The sequence below is a fragment of the Garra rufa genome, chromosome 13 (assembly GCF_049309525.1).
Source record: "Garra rufa chromosome 13, GarRuf1.0, whole genome shotgun sequence".
NCBI lineage: Eukaryota > Metazoa > Chordata > Actinopteri > Cypriniformes > Cyprinidae > Garra > Garra rufa.
Window position 1 is genome coordinate 24,607,319 of NC_133373.1, and position 19,043 is coordinate 24,626,361.

The window sequence follows — 19,043 nt, forward strand, 5'->3', positions numbered from 1 at the left end:
TAACATGCATTTTGTATGATCCCTCTTATTTTAGTAAAATAATTAATGTAAACTTTTGACTTCAACTGTAAGTCTTTCTTGATTATAATCTGGAATGATTCCACCAGACTAATATTGACATCTGTGATGTTTTTCTATTCGTGTCTGACAGACAGCGGAAGTCAAATTCGTTTGGAATGCAGTCTGGGAGAGAGTGATTACCACTTTGCCTTCTGACTTAAAGCCCCTTTCTACAAGACTTTTCATTCTGCGGCAGCAGTGTCCCTCCATTTTGATGTGTCCATTTTCTTCTACACCAGAAACAGCTTAAGATATGCTGGGGCATCAATTAAGGTCTGCATCGATCCATCTCTGCCTTATTTCACACGAAAACTCGCACCATACGTCATAAAATGAAAACGAGAGTTGAGGAGTAATTGAATGTATTTAATTTACTGCCTCATTATTTTGTTTCTTGTATTATAGCATGCTCTGCAAATTCTCTGTTTTATATTTTTGAAGTGGCTAAGAGAAAAAGAAGCACTATGTATTTTTATGATTGAAGAGTTTTGGAACTCTCCATCCCATCCCACCAATGAGATTGTGCCTGGTGCTGCCCAGCACCTGATCGATTAACGCCAACATCTTAGTACCCAATGAATAAAATTCATGTTGAATATGACGTGCTTTAATGAGTTGCATTTGAACAGCCTGTTAAAGTGCTGATACGAATACTATGCTGATACTGAGAAATCTCCAGAAGCACAAAAAACAAGTTACTTGTCACATGTAACATTATACTGTGTGGGTAACACTCCATCACGCCATCAATAAATCTCCTAAATCAACCATTTCAGAAAACACTATACATTTACAGTTGTTTCCTTATCAGACATTGTATTGTTATTATATTATACTGATATTTTTGTTTTAAAACATTAAAAACACTACATTACAGAAATAAATGTTACATTCTAAATTGGTTATTCAAGCAAAACAACAGGTTAATCTACGATTAGGAACAAGACTGTAGTTTCTCTATACATAATTAGTTCTTAGTTGGGTCAACCACTCGTCCTACGTAGAGGATGAATTTTGTGGCCTCATGGTAGACAACAAAAATGAAGGGTCTGTTGAATGTGAGCCTGGGAGGAAGAGGGGTCATAAAGACATTGCTGGAGGCATCGGCCACTGAGCCTCCGGTCTCGTCCACCTCCACATTGACCTTCTGTAACACCTGGAATCAAGAGGCATTGGTCAATCCATGCTGGTATATCAGATCTTTTTTTCTTCTAAAATATTGTTAATCTTCATCGCTCAAAACTTGAAGGAATATCAGCTGTAGGTATACCACTGTTCTACTAACATGTTTGAGAAAATATCCAAGGCATTTTAACAAAAACCTAAATCTTGTGGAAAACACAGTGATCAAAATTAGAGAACCATAACCACTGTAGCATAAAAGAAGATTACAACTACAATTTTAGAGGGTTACAGCTGTCAGAAATTAGTAGGAAGTTTAAAGACCCCTGCTTTAAATGACTTCAGAACATCTGCGGCCGCAGGACATCACTAGTTTCTCACACTGTGCTGGTGTGATCTTAGTCCACTCTTCTTCCATAGTTTGGTAACTGTAGTGGGTTTCTTAGCCATAACTTTGTCTCCAAGTATTTCCCAGAGAATCAGGTTTCATTATCTCAATGCTTTTAGCTTCGAGGAACCTGTTTTTAAGTGTAATGGAAGCATTGTCTTGCATAAAAATTGCAGGCGGATTGGGAGATGCTTGCAGGAAAGGAAGGAGGTTCTGATAAACAAGTGCATTCACCCTGCCATGTAGCTGTATAAGAGACCCAACATCCCCCAAACCAAGATAATTCCTCCTCCACTTTTGACTGACTTCTTTACGCACTTTGGGTTTAGTCGTTCCTCAGTTTGACACAAACAAAATGTTTCCAATCGGACCCAAATAAATTAAACTTGCTCTCATCACTAAAGTGAACTTTGGACCAGTTCTCCTCTCTCCACACAACATGTTTCTCAGCAAACGTCAGCCTGGCCTTTTGATTATTTTTTGCTAATGAGAGGCTTTGGTCACTAGAATGAGCTTTCAGTCCGACTTCTCTTAAACATGGAGCGACAGATCCAGACTTGTTCAGCACTGAACTGGCAAGCAATTCCAGCTGCAGTGTTGAACCCATTCCCCATTGAGAGTCTCTGCATTATCCTGTCTTCTAATGCATTTGTCTGAAGTAGATGACCAGTCTTTTTGGGGGACTTGAATGAATTTGTGTCATTGTAAAACTGCAATATTCAAGAAATCACAGATTTGGAATGACCAACTTCTCTTGCAGTGGCTGAAAGGGTCATCCCTTTGGCCTTCATCTGGACAACCTTCTGTCGCAGGGTTTCAGTTTCCTTAGAGCGGCCCGCTATCTTACAACCTCAGTGAATAATGCAGGAATGCTGCCAGTTAAATAGGGTTTTTCATATAATTAAGTAAACTAGCACCAGGTGCCAGATTAACACCAATAACTTGGGGATATCTACAGTGGGGCAAATAAGTATTTGATACACTGCCGATTTTTCAAGTTTTCCCACTTACAAAGAATGGAGAGATCTGTCATTTTTATCGTAGGTACACCTCAACTTTGAGACACAGAATCTAAAAAAAAAAAAATCCAGAAAATCACACTGTATGATTTTTAAATAATTAATTTCCATTTTATTGCGTAAAATAAGTATTTGATCACCTACCAACCAGCAAGAATTCTGGCTCTCACAGACCTGTTAGTCTGTCTTTAAGAAGCCCTCCTATCCTCCACTCATTACCTGTATTAATTGCACCTGTTTGAACTCGTTACCTGTATAAAAGACACCTGTCCACACACTCAGTCAATCAGACTACAAACCTCTACACTATGGGCAAGACCAAAGAGCGGTCTAAGGACACTAGGGACAAAATTGTAGACTTGCACAAGGCTGGGACAGGCTACAGGACAATAGGCAAACAGCTTGGTGAGAAGGCAACAACTGTAGGCGCAATTATTAGAAAATGGAAGAAATTCAAGATGACTGTCAATCTCCCTCGGACTGGGGCTCCATGCAAGATCTCACCCTGTGGAGTATCAGTGATCCTGAGAAAGGATCAGCCTAGAACTACACGGGAGGACCTGGTCAATGACCTGAAGAGAGCTGGGACCACAGTCTCAACGGTTACCATTAGTAACACTACATCGTCATGGATTAAAATCCTGCAACGCGCACAAGGTCCCCCTGCTCAAGCCAGCACATGTCCAGGCCAGTCTGAAGTTTGCCAAAGACCATCTGGATGATCCAGAGGAGGCATGGGAGAAGGTCATGTGGTCAGATGAGACCCAAATAGAACTTTTTGGTATAAATTCCACTCACCGTGTTTGGAGGAAGAAGAAGGATGAGTACAATCCCAAGAACACCATCCCAACCGTAAAGCATGGGGGTGAAAACATCATGCTTTGGGGGTGCTTTTCTGCAAAGGGAACAGGACGACTGCACTGTATTGAAGGGAGGGTGGATGGGGCCATGTATTGTGAGATTTTGGGCAACAACCTCCTTCCCTCAGTAAGAGCATTGTCATGCTGGGTTTTCCAGCATGACAATGACTGCAATCACACAGCCAGGGGCAACTAAGGAATGACTCCGTAAGAAGCATTTCAAGGTCCTGGAGTGGCCTGGCCAGTCTCCAGACCTGAACCCAATAGAAAATCTATGGAGGGAGCTAAAACTCCATGTTGAAAAATCCCTGCAGCAGTGTGTGCAAACCTGGTCAAGAACTACAGGAAACATCTGACCTCTGTAGTTATAAACAAAGGATTCTGTACCAAATATTAAGTTCTATTTTACTATTGTATCAAATACTTATTTTTATGGAATAAAATGGAAATTAATTATTTAAAAATCATGCAATGTGATTTTCTGGATTTTTGTTCAGATTCTGTCTCTCACAGTTGAGGTGTACCTATGATGAAAATTACATATCTCTCCATTCCAAGTGGGAAAACTTGAAAAATCAGCAGTGTTATCAAATACTTATTTGCCCCACTGTATAAATGCTCTCTCATTTTGATCAGCAATATCCCAGCTAAGTTTTTTTCTACTGTGCTTCACAATATGAATACTAGCTAATACTAGCTGAAATAACGGTGCATGTAACTGGTAGACATGGAAACTGTTAAAGAATTTCATGTATTGTTGGAAAGATCTCACACCTCTGACAGTTTCAGGCCTCCATCGCTGCTGATTCCAGAAAGATCTGCTGTACTCCCAAAGATCTCTTTAATGCCCAGACTGGGCAGACTCATACTTAATGAGTTGGACTGCTTCAGTGAAAATCTGGGCATCTGAATCTCCAGCTTCCTGAGGACAAAGACAAAACCGATCTTTAGAGATCAACAAAAATGTGTCTTGAAAATCGCACGTTTCTACGGGGTAACTATCAACTGTTTTCAAGTATGTCATATGATTGCTCACTTTGGCTGCTCAGCGTGAGTTTGATGGAGATTTGAGTCATTTAAACCACATTGATTTGTGAAAATGTGAGAGACTGATTACATGACTCACGTCTTTTTCAGCTTTGCAACCCATCCGCGAAATACTTCACCAGTCATGGCTTCATCAACATAGGTGTAGTCCACATCTTCATCTGGAAGAAGGATGAGCATGGCAATGCCCTCCTCACAAGGCAGTTTCAGAATGCCAACCTTTAATGCGGAGTCATAGGCCAGGTAGTATTTGCCCGAACGAAGCATCATGGGCACTTGTACAATTTTATACTTGTTCACATAGAAACGCTCCTCTTGGGTGAAGGTGACGTTAAAGGGTTGCAGCCACTGACCTGTTAAAGATCAAGATAATATCTTTTCACACTCACTTTTTTAAAACCTAACTTTTAAACTGATTCTGAAAATGTGATATTAGCATATTTTAGAAAACAAACTACTACTTGAAAGCTACTACTTGAAATATTAAGCTAAAATGATAATTATAACATCTTTCACTTGTTTTCTCCTCACCTGTGAAAAAAGCCGCGCTGATTAACATTGCAATGCTGTTTGGATCTACGTTCTCCACCACATCTTTGACTTTGTCCCCTGTTCGGCCTCGTACGTAATCATCGATACTCCCTTTGGCCTGCTGTCCACTTGCATAATTCACATTTTGAACATCTGCACTATAAAACTGCTTAACCTGGTTGGTGAAGCTGTCATCTGCTTTGACATCCTGCTTCATGAAGAGGCCAGTGGCCTGGATTTGAGCTGTGCCCTCCCTCAGCTCCTTCATTACAGTCTGAATCCGTTCTGGCTCTCCATCTTTCTCCATGAAGGCCACACCTATACCCTGTAGCAGCTCGGTGCGAGTAGCCCCACCAGCCCCGGCTGCTAACGTGGCTAAGGCCAAGGTAGCCCCGAGGGTCGAAACGGCTACGTTGTCATCATTTGAGCTTGCAATCTTGCTGTAGAGCCGGGTAGCAAAGTCGGCATTCCTTTTGGCAAGTTCTTCAACATCTGTGGTTTGCCCAAGAACGGACACAGCAAAGAGAGATGCTCTGACTAAGAGGGAGAAGATGCTGGACTTCATGATGCTCTGGTGAAAACATTTACAGGTGTATTTAGCGTCATGCAACAGAAATAGCTGCATCATCTCATATCATTAACCCTGTAAAGCTTGACATATCAAATAGTAGGCAGGAAAATCTAATAGCTGAAATTGTAACAGTTTATTGAACCTTTAGACAAAATATAAAAGCAAATTTGTTTTATATACTGCATCATGTTTAATGGCTCGTAAAGGTTTTGGGAATATGGAGATCATACTCAAAAATGAAAAGATCAATTTAGAAGAAACAAAAGCATTTTGGTGCAGATTTATGTGGTCAAACGTAAGATCAAATTTTGATAAGCTTGTAATGTAACTCAATTAAACTTCTATAACATATGCTGACTGCTTACATAAACTGCATATAAACGTTTTATATTTACTCTATATCTTCCAGTCTAAGCAAGATATTTAAATGTTTGGTTTTAATTTTTGGGGACAAAACATGCAATACAATGATTAAAAGATTTACAGGATTTACAATTGATTTGTTTACTTAATGTTATGTCTTTCTATATGGCGTTTTCATAGTAAAAATCTCAAATACTAAGATTTTTTTACAGTTTTCAAAACCTAATGGCAGCTGTAGCTTACATACAATGCAGAACGTTATGTAATGTCTGTAACGTATAAGAGTAATTCGCATCACCGCAAGAAATAACAGCTGAACAAAACAGCGTCGATCGAATTAGGATATAAAGGATGTGAATATCCGTAATATAATTCGTGAATGGCAGGCAGGCATGATGTTGACAATGCTACTTAAAATTTTCTTTCGTATATACAGACAGACTGCGCTAACATGACGTTACATACAGAGACACTGTTTTTAAACATAATAAAATGTTAAATAATTTAACACATTGTTCATATTCATGTATTTTAGATTCTACAGAGATGCACGGAGAATTACGTAAAATATAGCAAAATATAGCGGAGGCCAAACTACTTACAATTTCTGATTCGACGTCACTGTCTAATGTCCTTGTTAAACGACTACAGACAGGGATGTTTCAAAACCATTCACTGCAAACACATTAAATCGACTAAACTAACAGTTCACATGATGTCGCCATCAATAACAAACAGTACGTACGGAGATTACGTAACATCCGCCCTTTGCGCATTCTCGATCAGGTACGCAGTTTACGTATGTCCTGCAGTCATCGCTCATACGGCATATAAACAAACGCTGATGCTTGTACTTTTATTTTGCATACCTTATTTCCGTATTTTTTATTTTTGCTTTGTGTTATTTTTTGACAACGGAGTGGTTACGAAAAATTTAAATAATAATAATAAACAATTATAGGCCTATAGTGATAATAACGAATAATATGATTCATATGTCACTAGTTTATAATCAGTTCTGATTTTTTTAACTCAAAAACTTAATGAACATTAAAATCTGTAGATGGTGTAAATTAAAATCCTAAAAAGTTTGAATAAAATGTTCGCGTAATCACAACGGGCTGTGATTAGCCAATATTATTTTCCTGACCAGCGGTGAGACAAAACTGTTGAGAAAAGTAACATGAACCACGTGACGACGTCGCCAGTACCATACATACTACTTTAGCAAGCAGAAGGATTGAGTAGTCAATTTGTTAATCCAAGGTGAAGAAGACGCTGTTAATCGGATGCGTGTCTTGGTGACTGGCTGCAAGATAAGTGCAGAACAATCTCTTTAGTTCAGGGGATGTGGTTTGGAGCAGTACTTGTTTGTGCCTGAAAGTTAAGCATCCTTTGGCTTACCTTGAAGGGCTTATCAAACATAACAAGAGCAAACGAAATGCAATCAATTTGAATCTTTTTTTCTTTAGCCAAATGTAGGCTATTCACTTCTGAAATGTAATGAAAAATTAGGTGTTTTAATACATGATGAATACAGCATAAAAATATAATTTAATGGCAAAGCTTAGGTCAAGGTTTGGTCAGTTACCCGGGGCCCGTTTCAGAAAGGAGGTTAAGTGAAAACTCTGAGTAAGTCAACCCTGAAATAAGGGAAACTCTGGGTTTTCCGTTTCAGAATGGGAGGTTTATCAAACCTGAGAAAACAAGCCTGTTTCTGAAAGAGACCTTGGTAACTTACTCTGTGAACCAAACCTGGTCAGGAGCAGGTTTTCTTTGGTAAACCCAGAGTTTCTTTCGGTCTCCTCCCCCTTTTTAAAGCATAAGTGATGTTTAAAAACCTCATTCATTTATTTATGCTTCAAAAATGCTTTTTTTAGTGAGTGTTTTGGAATGTAAAATTAGTGCATCTTACTTAAAACAATAAAAATAATCTTAATGCAAACGGAAACAAGATTATTTTTCTTACCCAATTGGCAGATAATATGCAAAATAAGAAAAATACACTTAAAAGATTAAATAAACACCTTATGTACACTGTAAAATACACTGTAAAAAAAATAAATAATAATAATTGAAATAAAGTGCAAAAACAATAATTTTACAGAGATTTTTATTAAAGGTTTTTAATAAAAAAAAAGTTATTTTACAGAATTTCCCTTGTTTTAGTTACAATTTTTTACTTTAACTTTGTGGTTTTTCTTTGACAGCTGTAGCTGCCAGTGGTTTGACTGTTTTTTTTTTTTTTTTTTTACAGTGTAAAACCCTTATTTGACAGATTTTACCTAGATCATTACGATGAAAGCACTAAATGTTCTACAGAGAAACACTGTTATTTTACAAATTATTACAATAAAAAAAAAACCTTCAATAAAGTTTCAAAGCATGCTTAAAGTGGAAAATTAACAGTTTTATTTAAAAGACAAACTACAAAGTCTGTACAAATGCCATATAAAAAGTACATTTTACATTTTTAGCTTTTTTTAAGAAATACAGCCCAATTACATTTAAAATACTGTGCTGTTGAAGAACATGGAACAGTTTCATCAGAATGTTTAATTATATTCAACTTAAGACAACTTCACTTCCAGAGAAAATATTTCCTGATAATTTACTCACCCCCATGTAATCCAAGATGTTCATGTCTTTCTTTCTTCAAGTCAAAAAAAAAAAAAGTTTTTGAGGAAAACATTCCAGGATATTTCTCCATATAGTGGACTACAATGAGAGCCAATGGGTTGAAGGTTCAAATTTCAGTTTCAATACAGCTTTCAAAGGGCTTTACAAGTTTCCAGTGACCCTTACTCATGGCTGGGATCATGTAGAGCCCTTTGAAGCTGCATTGCAACTGAAATTTGGACCTTCAACCTGTTGGCTCCCATCGAAATATGGAGAAAAATCCTGGAATGTTTTCCTCAAAAACCTTTTTGACAGAAAAAGAAAGACATTTTTCTTAAAAATGCATTTTGATTTAAGAATCATTAGATTTTTTTTAATTGGAAACAAGTATGCAGAGGTCTTTTTGGCGGGAGCTGTTGCCATGGTGAATCAAAGTTTCGGAGCTCCATTTATCATGTCTTTTCATAGTCGTGGTGCAAGCACTAAACTCAGAGTAAACCAACTCAGAGTGGATTGAACTAACTCAGTTCAGCTGTTCTGAAACCAAAAACTCAGTGTTTCCCATCTCAGAGTTAATCAATTCAGAGTTCAAGTTTAAACTCAGAGTTGGTTGAACCTCCTTATTGAAACAGGCCCCCGGATGCACGCGGCCATATGGGAAATAACGTTACTCAGATGTAAACAACAGCACGGTTAATGTACTACTGAATACATTGTTCTGCTAATTTATACTGTCTAAACAACATAAAAAATGTTGGGAAGCTGCTGCTAAATCATATAGAGATGGACTTAGTAAGGAGGAAAGAGTGCAATATTTTGATAAACCAAAGTTAATAGGTGGTAAAAATACGTATGAGCAGTATTAATTAAGATATTAGCCTATTATTTCACCTACCTGACAGGAAATGATAAGAATAATCGGCAAAATATGTGAGTTTCGTTCGGTTCAGTGGCATTGTTTACGTTCAGTGCTGCCAATATGGCCGACTGATGATGCGTTGTGAAAATACACAAGGCCCCAGATCCAAGTGACCAGCCTTTTTGGAGGCCCCCTTATGTCGCCCAACAAATTTTTATCAAGGAGTAAACAATCAAACAAGCTGAATTAAAATGCAAAAGAAGTTCTGAATTTTAACTTTATTTCTAATATTTGAGATTTTGTCAAATGCCTTTACGCCTTTAATTTCTCAATGTCTTTATTTCTGCATACGAGAAATGGCAAATGCTAAGACTGAGAAAACATTTTTGCTTTGAATAGTCATTAGATATAACAAAAAAGTTGCAATTGTGAGAAATAAAGTCACAATTAAAAGAATAAACACACAATGGGTTTAATATATTGCAAAACAGTTTAGGCTTTTATAAAACAGTAGTGTTGCAAAAATGCATTCAGAAGCCACTGTTAAAACTGGTAAGTTGTCTGGAAAAAATAAATCAATCCTTGTCAGATACAGAAAGTCTTTAAAGCAGTAGACTACCAGTCAAAAGTTTTTGAAGAGTCACTTCTGCTCACCAAGCCTGCATTTATTTGATCCAAAATACAGCAAAAGCAGTAATATTGTGAAATATTTGTACTATTTAGAATAACTTCTTTCTATTTGAATATATTTTAAAATGTAATTTATTCCTGGGATCAAAGCGAAATTTTAAGTATCATTACTGCAGTCTTCAGGGTCTCATGATCCTTCAGAAATCACTGTAATATGCTGATTTGCTGTTCGGCAAATCATCTAAGATCAGCATTTATCTGAAATAAAACGTTTATGTAACATTATATTGTATAATTTTTTTAATGAAAGAAATTATAGAAATTAATTCATTTTATTTAGCAAGGATGCTTTAAATTGATCAAAAATGATAATAAAGACATTTATAATGTTACAAAAGATTTCTATTTCAGATAAATGCTATTCTTCTGAACTTTATATTTATCAAAGAAACCAGAAAAAAAAATTCTACTTCTGCTGTTTTCAACATAATAATAATAATAAATGGTTTTTGAGCAGCAAGTCAGAATATTAGAATGATTTCTGAAGAATCATGTAACAGGAGTAATGATGCTAAAAATTCAGCTTTGAAATCACAGGAATACATTGGATTTTAAAACCTATTCAAATAGAAAACAGTTATTTTAAATAGTAAAAATATTTCATTTTTTTACTGTTTTTGCTGTACTTCTGATCAAATAAATGCAGGCTCGGTGAGCAGAAGAGACTTCTTTACCAGTCTTTTGACTGGTAGTGTATGTGAATGGTTTACTAGGAAACAAGTAAAGCAAGTTGAATGAAAGAGAAAAAGGCATTTTATACTTAATGGATGGTAATAGCTCTTTAGCAATGGAACAAAGGCCTTTAATTGAACCCTTTTTTAGATTAAGTGAAATGTGTTTATCATTAATGAAATATTTTAGGATGGACAAAATAATCTTCGTTACAGGGTAGAGGCACAGGGAAGCTTGTCTTCCATTACTATCTTTCTTTACAGCAACGTTAACCAGTGTTTCAAATCAATCCTGTTCCCCAGCATCTTTAAAATGCCTTTCACATTTCATTCTCTTTTTCTTTTGTATGGCACTAGGATTACATTGCAATGAAGTGCCTTTTAGCTGAGAGCTCCTTCACATTATGTGTTAATGTTTCAGTTCATTCTTCGCTTTCATTCCTCTTTGTGTGCATCAAGTATAGAGTCAAAGGCTGCAATGCAGAGCTTGATCTGCCTCTCCAAGGCTGTCATTGTTGAATGGCTGGGTCTCAAAAGTCTCAGTGTCTCTTGTACTACCGGGCCACAGGGATTTGCTTTACAGGCACGTTCTCTTGTGCTTGTTGGCTGGTGCTTGGTACGTCTATGTTAGGATCGTCATCTACCTGGTAGCATTTGCCTAGATTCTTGATGATGTTGAAGTTATAACGTGCGGTGTCCGCAATGCTGTTCTCCAGAAGCCAGCCGTCAGACTCAGAGTCAGGGTCGCCTAACCTCAGAACATTCTCCATGGCTGTCTGAAGATAACGCACTCCTGTCAGCACTGACACCTAGAGGAAGGAGAAAAGATTTTAGAAAATGAGGCATTGTGTTTTTCTTGCTTTAAGATACAGTGGTACAAAAATAAAACAACGCCAATATTATAAAGAAAAAAAACATTTAAAAGTCTATAAATAATTTTAAAGAAATCATTAACTGTATTAGACCCTGAATAAAACCGCTTGTGAATAGTCACTTATTTACCTCAGAAAAGACAACAATATAACTTAAATACATGTTAGGAATTAAAGATTTTTGCGAAGTAGGTGGTGGAATTTTCACATAGAAAACAGTAGAATTTAATTAAACGAATGTCTTGTAATCGAAAAGATGATTGATTCATATGAATACAGCGATCTGTCCTGCCACATTAAAGAGTGTGAAAAACACATTATTGCAAGAAACATTGTTTGTATTTTCTGTAAAACTGAAAAATTCTGAAGCTGAGACTTGGTTTTATATTAAAAGTACTAACAGCACAAAGCTTATTGCTATTATAGGCCTAATGAATGCAATCGAAGACGTGAAATATTATTTGCAAGCATACTGTCCCTGTGAGTATAACACATGGTATGATTTCTGCTAATAATTCCACATATAGCTATTCAAATAAATTCCGGTGGCCTGGCAACTTCTCCCGGTGCTCCCAATCCAGGCCATTTGCATGCGCAGGCTATATTCTCAAAATATTAAAACTTTAATTGCTCTGATTTAATTCTCTTAATTTTAACTTTATTCTTGAAACGTTTAAACTTTAGTTTAGAAATTTCGACTTTATTCTCGAAACATTTCATCATTATTCTCGTAATTTTGCATTTTTTCTCGTAATTTCGATTTTTTTTTTTTTTTTACTTTTATACTCTTCAATGTGTTGTGACAGATTGCTGTATTCTACAATGGTGTTTTAGTGCCACGTAAAAAAAAAAAACTCAGATTACAAGAATAAAGTCACAATATTTCAAGAATAAATTACTTTTCTTTTCTTTTTTTAACATGGCACTAAAATGCCATCATGTAATACAGCGATCGTCACAAAACTTTGAAGAGCATGAAAAACGCATTATTGTAATAGACATTTTGTTGTTGTATTTCGCTATAAAACTGATAGATAGTGAAAGCTGAGATATTTAAATATCTCCCAATCCAGGCCATTTGTATGCGCAATAGGCCGGACTATATTTTCAAAATATTATAACTCGTAATTGCTACAAATTAATTCTCGTAATTTTGACTTTATTTTCAAAATATATATATTTTTTATTTTCAAAACATTTCAACTTTTGAAGCTCTTCGACTTTATTCTCAAAATATTTCGACTTTATTCTCTAAACATTTCAACGTTCTCCGAATATTTTGACTTTATTCTTGAAATATTTTGATTTTATTGTCGTATTTTCGACTTTATTCTTGAAATGTTTTGACTTTATTCTCGAAATATTTCAACGTTATTCTCTGAATATTTTGACATTATTCTCTGAATATTTTGACTTTATTCTCGAAATATTTTAACGTTATTCTCTGAATATTTTGACGGTATTCTTGGGATATTTAGACTTTATTCTTGAAATATTTAGATTTTATTGTCGTATTTTTGACTTTTTTCTTGAAATATTTCGACTTTATTCTCAAAATATTTCAACGTTATTATCTGGATATTTTGATGTTATTCTCTGAATATTTTGACTTCATTCCCGAAATATTTAGACTTTATTCTCAAAATATTTAGACTTTATTCTTTAAATATTTAGACTTTATTTAGACTTTATTCTTTAAATATTTTGACTTTATTCTTGAAATATTTTTATTTTATTCTCGCATTTTCTATTTTATTCTTGAAATATTTTGACTTTATTCTCGGGATATTTAGACTTTATTCTTGAAATATTTTGATTTTATTGTCGTATTTTTTACTTTATTCTTGAAATATTTCGACTTTATTCTCAAAATATTTCAGCGTTATTCCCTGTATATTTTGATGTTATTCTCTGGATATTTTGATGTTATTCTCGGAATATTTTGACTTTATTCTCTAAATATTTTGACTTTATTCTTGAAATATTTAGATTTTATTGTCGTATTTTTGACTTTATTCTTGAAATATTTTGACTTTATTTTCAAAATATTTCAACATTATTCTTTGAATATTTTGATGTTATTCTCTGAATATTTTGACTTTATTCTCGAAATATTTTAACGTTATTCTCTGAATATTTTGACCGTATTCTCGGGATATTTAGACTTTATTCTTGAAATATTTAGATTTTATTGTCGTATTTTTGACTTTTTTCTTGAAATATTTTGACTTTATTCTCAAAATGTTTCAACGTTATTCTCTGGATATTTTGATGTTATTCTCTGAATATTTTGACTTTATTCTCGAAATATTTAGACTTTATTCTCAAAATATTTTGACTTTATTCTTTAAATATTTTTATTTTATTCTCGTATTTTCTACTTTATTCTTGAAATATTTTGACTTTATTCTCGGGATATTTAGACTTTATTCTTGAAATATTTTGATTTTATTGTGGTATTTTTTACTTTATTCTTGAAATATTTTGACTTCATTCTTGAAATATTTTTATTTTATTCTCGTATTTTCTACTTTATTCTTGAAATATTTTGACTTTATTCTCAGGATATTTAGACTTTATTCTTGAAATATTTTTATTTTATTGTCGTATTTTTACTTTATTCTTGAAATATTTTGACTTCATTTTCAAAATATTTCAACATTATTCTTTGAATATTTTGATGTTATTCTCAGAATATTTTGACTTTATTCTCTAAATATTTTGACTTTATTCTTGAAATATTTTGATTTTATTGTCGTATTTTTGACTTTATTCTTGAAATATTTCGACTTTATTTTCAAAATATTTCAACATTATTCTTTGAATATTTTGATGTTATTCTCTGAATATTTTGACTTTATTCTCGAAATATTTCAACGTTATTCTCTGAATATTTTGACCGTATTCTCGGGATATTTAGACTTTATTCTTGAAATATTTAGATTTTATTGTCGTATTTTTGACTTTTTTCTTGAAATATTTTGACTTTATTCTCAAAATGTTTCAACGTTATTCTCTGGATATTTTGATGTTATTCTCTGAATATTTTGACTTTATTCTCGAAATATTTAGACTTTATTCTCAAAATATTTTGACTTTATTCTTTAAATATTTTTATTTTATTCTCATATTTTCTACTTTATTCTTGAAATATTTTGACTTTATTCTCGGGATATTTAGACTTTATTCTTGAAATATTTTGATTTTATTGTCGTATTTTTTACTTTATTCTTGAAATATTTTGACTTCATTCTTGAAATATTTTTATTTTATTCTCGTATTTTCTACTTTATTCTTGAAATATTTCGACTTTATTCTCGGGATATTTAGACTTTATTCTTGAAATATTTTGATTTTATTGTCGTATTTTTACTTTATTCTTGAAATATTTCGACTTTATTCTCAAAATATTTCAGCGTTATTCCCTGTATATTTTGACGTTATTCTCTGGATATTTTGATGTTATTCTCTGAATATTTTGACTTTATTCTCTAAATATTTTGACTTTATTTTCTAAATATTTTGACTTTATTCTTGAAATATTTAGATTTTATTGTCGTATTTTTGACTTTATTCTTGAAATATTTTGACTTTATTTTCGAAATATTTCAACATTATTCTTTGAATATTTTGATGTTATTCTCTGAATATTTTGACTTTATTCTCGAAATATTTCGACTTTATTCTCATATTTTCGACTTTATTCTTGAAATATTTTGACTTTATTCTCGTAAAATTTAGACTTTATTCTCGTAATATTTAGATTTTTATTCTCGTAATTTCGATTTATTTTACGACTTTTTAAATATTACGGCTTTAATCTCGTTTTTTTTAATATGATTGGATATGACTGGTTATGTTTGGCTGTGATTGGTTAATGCGATAAATCCCGTCTCTTGTGTTTGTGCTTGTTTGTGAATTGGTCTGAATGAACAATATAATGGCAATAATGGGAACACTGATTTTAAAAAAGTAAGTAAACAACTCACAAACTTAGATATAACCACTTTGTTACAACGAAAATAAGGCTTAAAATGGCATAAAACATGATCTGTGGGAGTTTTTAGAGAGTAATCAGCTTGGTGAAATTTAAAGTAAATCTCTGTGTCTGTGACCAATATTTACCGAGCTTTGATTACTGATGATCCGAAAATTTAAAAAATAGTTATACATAAGTTCACAAATAAAACATTTTTTAAATTGTTACTGTTTTGGGTTATTATTTTGGAATAAATGTAAAATGCTTGAAAACACTAACTTGCTGAGATTCATACTTAGCTTTATGAAATGGAATATTAATTACATTGTTAATGTAAAAGTAGTGTGAGTAATGTTTATTTAACCTAGAAAAATGTGACTGAGACACGAATTTACATTTGATTTAGAAAAAGCAAAGTCATTTCTTTTAGTAATCATTCAAATATGCTCATTTGGTGCTTAATTATAATTGGTGTTCAATTATTAATAATGGTTCTTAACAAAGTTGCAAGTGGTTTTGGCTGCTTAATATTTTTATTAACATCATTATACCTTTTTTATACTATAATGAATAGTAAATTCAAAAGAACAGCATTTATTTGAAATTGACATATTTTGTACCATTATACATGTCTTCAATGTCACTTTTGATCAGTTTAATGCATCCTTGCTGAATAAAAGTGTTAATTAAAAATAAATGAATACTCCAAACTTTTGAATGGTAGTGTATCACAATTTCCACAAAAATATTAAGCAACTGTTTTCAACTTTGATAATAAGAAGAAATATTAGAGAAAGAAGAAAAGCATATTAGAATGTGACACTGAAGACTGCAGTAATGGCTGCTGAAAATTCAGCCTCACCATCACAGGAATAAATGACATTTAAATACATTAAAATGGAAAATAGTCTCAATATCACACCTCAAAAAGCCAGATGATGAGAACGATTAAGCCAATGGACTGCATTATCTGTGTGTAGTGCTCCAGCAGGGCCTGTCTGCAGCCCCTGCGGTTCAGGTTCAGCTCCTCCTTGTGGTAGTCGTAATTATAGTGTGCTGAATTGTTAGTGATTTGATGCTGAATGCAGGGCCGAGCAGAATGCAGGCCACAACAGCTGAACGGCACTCCATCGATCAGATACTTCCCCTCCACGTTACTCCGCAGCCGCCTGAAGAAGAGTAGAATGCATTAAATAACAGTATTAATAGTCATAATATACCTATATTCAAGATGTAGTCCACCCAAAATAAATATTATGCCATCATTCAATCATCGTCATGTTGTTCCAAACTTGTATGACTTTCTTTCTTCAGTGGAACATGTTAGAAAATGTCTCAGTTGTTGGTGTTGGGCGTTATTTTGGACCCCTGCTAGTCAAAATCAACTGAAACATTTTTCAAAACATCTTCTTTTGTGTTCCACAGAAGACGGAACAACATGAGGTGAGTAAATGAGTAAATAACCATGTAACATTAAATTGAAATGGACTTACTCCACCACTTCGCTATTGGTCATATCCAGGTATCGGTTACTAATCCACTGAATGTGAAACCAGTCTCGATACCCTCCATTGCCGCAGCATTGAAACTGCATCTGCAGCATGTCCATTGTGCGCTTGATGTAGCAGCGGCCTGGCATGTCCGTATCCTTATAGTAGCGCATAGCATCACGCAAGCCCAAAAACAGCGACTCCTCCAGATCATTACGCATGCTATAGCACATCAGAGCGCCAATGAGGATGCAAAACGTAAAGAAAAAGGTACATATGATGTAAGGCAGCATCAGCAGCTTCCATCGCAGAAACTTGGTAGTGTCCACGCAGTCGTAGCAGATCTTGCCCCCCAGGAAGTTGATCGCACAGGCAGTCAAGCCAACACAGATAAGCATGTTTGGCACTGACACGATCTCTTTAGACATCAGCTCCCGCCTCTTCTGGATCTCTATTTTTAAGAACAGGCCTAGGCTGAAGAGCGTGACTCCAGTTACCACAGACACCCAATTCAAAACCCATAAAACCTGGGCCAGTTTGTCTCTGTTTGTCTTCGTAAATGTCACTTTTAAGACTGCCATTGTCAACGGGAAATGTTGCTTTTACCGTCTCAGCGGTAAATTTTTACGTGCAGGTGTAAAGCTCATTTTATTTTAGGGCGATATAATGTAGTGGGTAAATGGGAGAAGACGGGGAACATGTTCCATTGGGAGGAGGGAAGTGAACTGGGAGAGAAGGCCAAGAGGGCCACATAAGCAGCTTAGGTTTAGGTATTTTTACACTCCTGGATGACGGCCTTAGCTTCATAATAGCACAGGTACTGAAATCAAGATGGAAATGTAACAGAATAAATGCACAGACAGTTCACAGTGTATGAAATGGCTATTTAATATATACATATTTGTATATTTCTATACATATACTATATATTAATATTTTGATACTTACTGACGGATTATTTGGAAGCATTTTTTAGTCCAGTAAGTATAGACATGTCAATTATTTTGTTAAAATGTACAGTATGTACCTTACTACTTATTTATTGTTTTTTTATTGTATTGGGTACAAGTATAAATTTAGGGTGTAATCAATCAAGGCGTTTAGTTTGTCAAGTATGAAGTGTGTTCCATGTACACACTCAAAAAACATTATAAATAGTGTTTTTTACATTGGATGTTAAAGAAGAACATTAGCTGTTATTCTAGGCACTTAGCACTACTATACTTTAATGTCTTTTTCAGTTGTATTCCCACAATCCCTACCACTTTACAAACATGTAACCTACCTGTTCAGATCTCACATTGTCGCATATGGGCTTGTAGTCCATCAACCTTGATTGTAGATGCTGTCATAGTCCCTTTTTTGCATATTTCAGGTAAGGGACTACAGAAGAGGTGAGGAGCGTGTTTAGAGTGAATTGTGTCCAGACTCACTGTGACCTCCACGTAATCCATTTATCCTCAGGATTTAACTGAACTTCCAAGCCATCTGGGCCAATCCCACGTGAATAACATTGGTGCTTCCACACCCCCATGATTTTAATAATAATGAAATACAGTTGAGGTCAAAAGTTTACGTACGCCTTGCAGAATCTGCTAAATGTTAATTATTTTATCAAAATAAGAGGGATTGTACAAAATGCATGTTATTTTTTATTTAGTACTGACCTGAATAAGATATTTCACATAAAAGATGTTTACAGTGAATTTATAAAAATGATCCCGTCCAAAAGTTTACATACACTTAATACTGTGTTGTTACCTGAATGATCCACAGCTGTGTTTTTTGTTTAGTGATAGTTGTTCATGAGTCCATTGTTTGTCTTGAACAGCAAACTGCTGTTCTTCAGAGAAATCGTTTAGGTCGCATAAATTCTTTGATTGTTTGTCATTTTTGTGTATT

At 34.3% G+C, this 19,043-nt stretch overlaps 3 protein-coding genes across 3 annotated transcripts in view; 1 reads left to right on the plus strand and 2 right to left on the minus strand.

Annotated features, from left to right (window-relative positions):
- ppp4r4 (protein phosphatase 4, regulatory subunit 4) overlaps positions 1-656 on the plus strand; it is a 35,080-nt gene extending 34,424 nt beyond the window's left edge. The window contains exon 25 of the mRNA XM_073853192.1: positions 152-656. Within this exon, the coding sequence (XP_073709293.1) occupies positions 152-197 (46 nt within the window). The 3' untranslated portion in view covers positions 198-656. The remainder of the gene's footprint in view (positions 1-151) is intronic.
- On the minus strand, positions 652-6,736 carry serpina10a (serpin peptidase inhibitor, clade A (alpha-1 antiproteinase, antitrypsin), member 10a). Its single transcript, XM_073853193.1, has 5 exons — positions 6,564-6,736; positions 5,028-5,598; positions 4,576-4,849; positions 4,224-4,371; positions 652-1,216 (listed from the first exon to the last, which is right to left on the minus strand). The coding sequence occupies exons 2-5, from the start codon at positions 5,590-5,592 to the stop codon at positions 1,028-1,030; spliced, it is 1,176 nt and encodes a 391-aa protein (XP_073709294.1). The 5' UTR covers positions 5,593-5,598; positions 6,564-6,736; the 3' UTR covers positions 652-1,027.
- A 2,962-nt stretch (positions 6,737-9,698) lies between these two features.
- Positions 9,699-18,568, minus strand: prph2lb (peripherin 2-like b). Its single transcript, XM_073816551.1, has 4 exons — positions 18,427-18,568; positions 17,145-17,961; positions 16,574-16,820; positions 9,699-11,609 (listed from the first exon to the last, which is right to left on the minus strand). Exons 2-4 carry the CDS (start codon positions 17,720-17,722, stop codon positions 11,355-11,357), a joined length of 1,080 nt encoding a protein of 359 aa, XP_073672652.1. The 5' UTR covers positions 17,723-17,961; positions 18,427-18,568; the 3' UTR covers positions 9,699-11,354.
- Between the last annotated feature and the right edge of the window lie 475 nt (positions 18,569-19,043).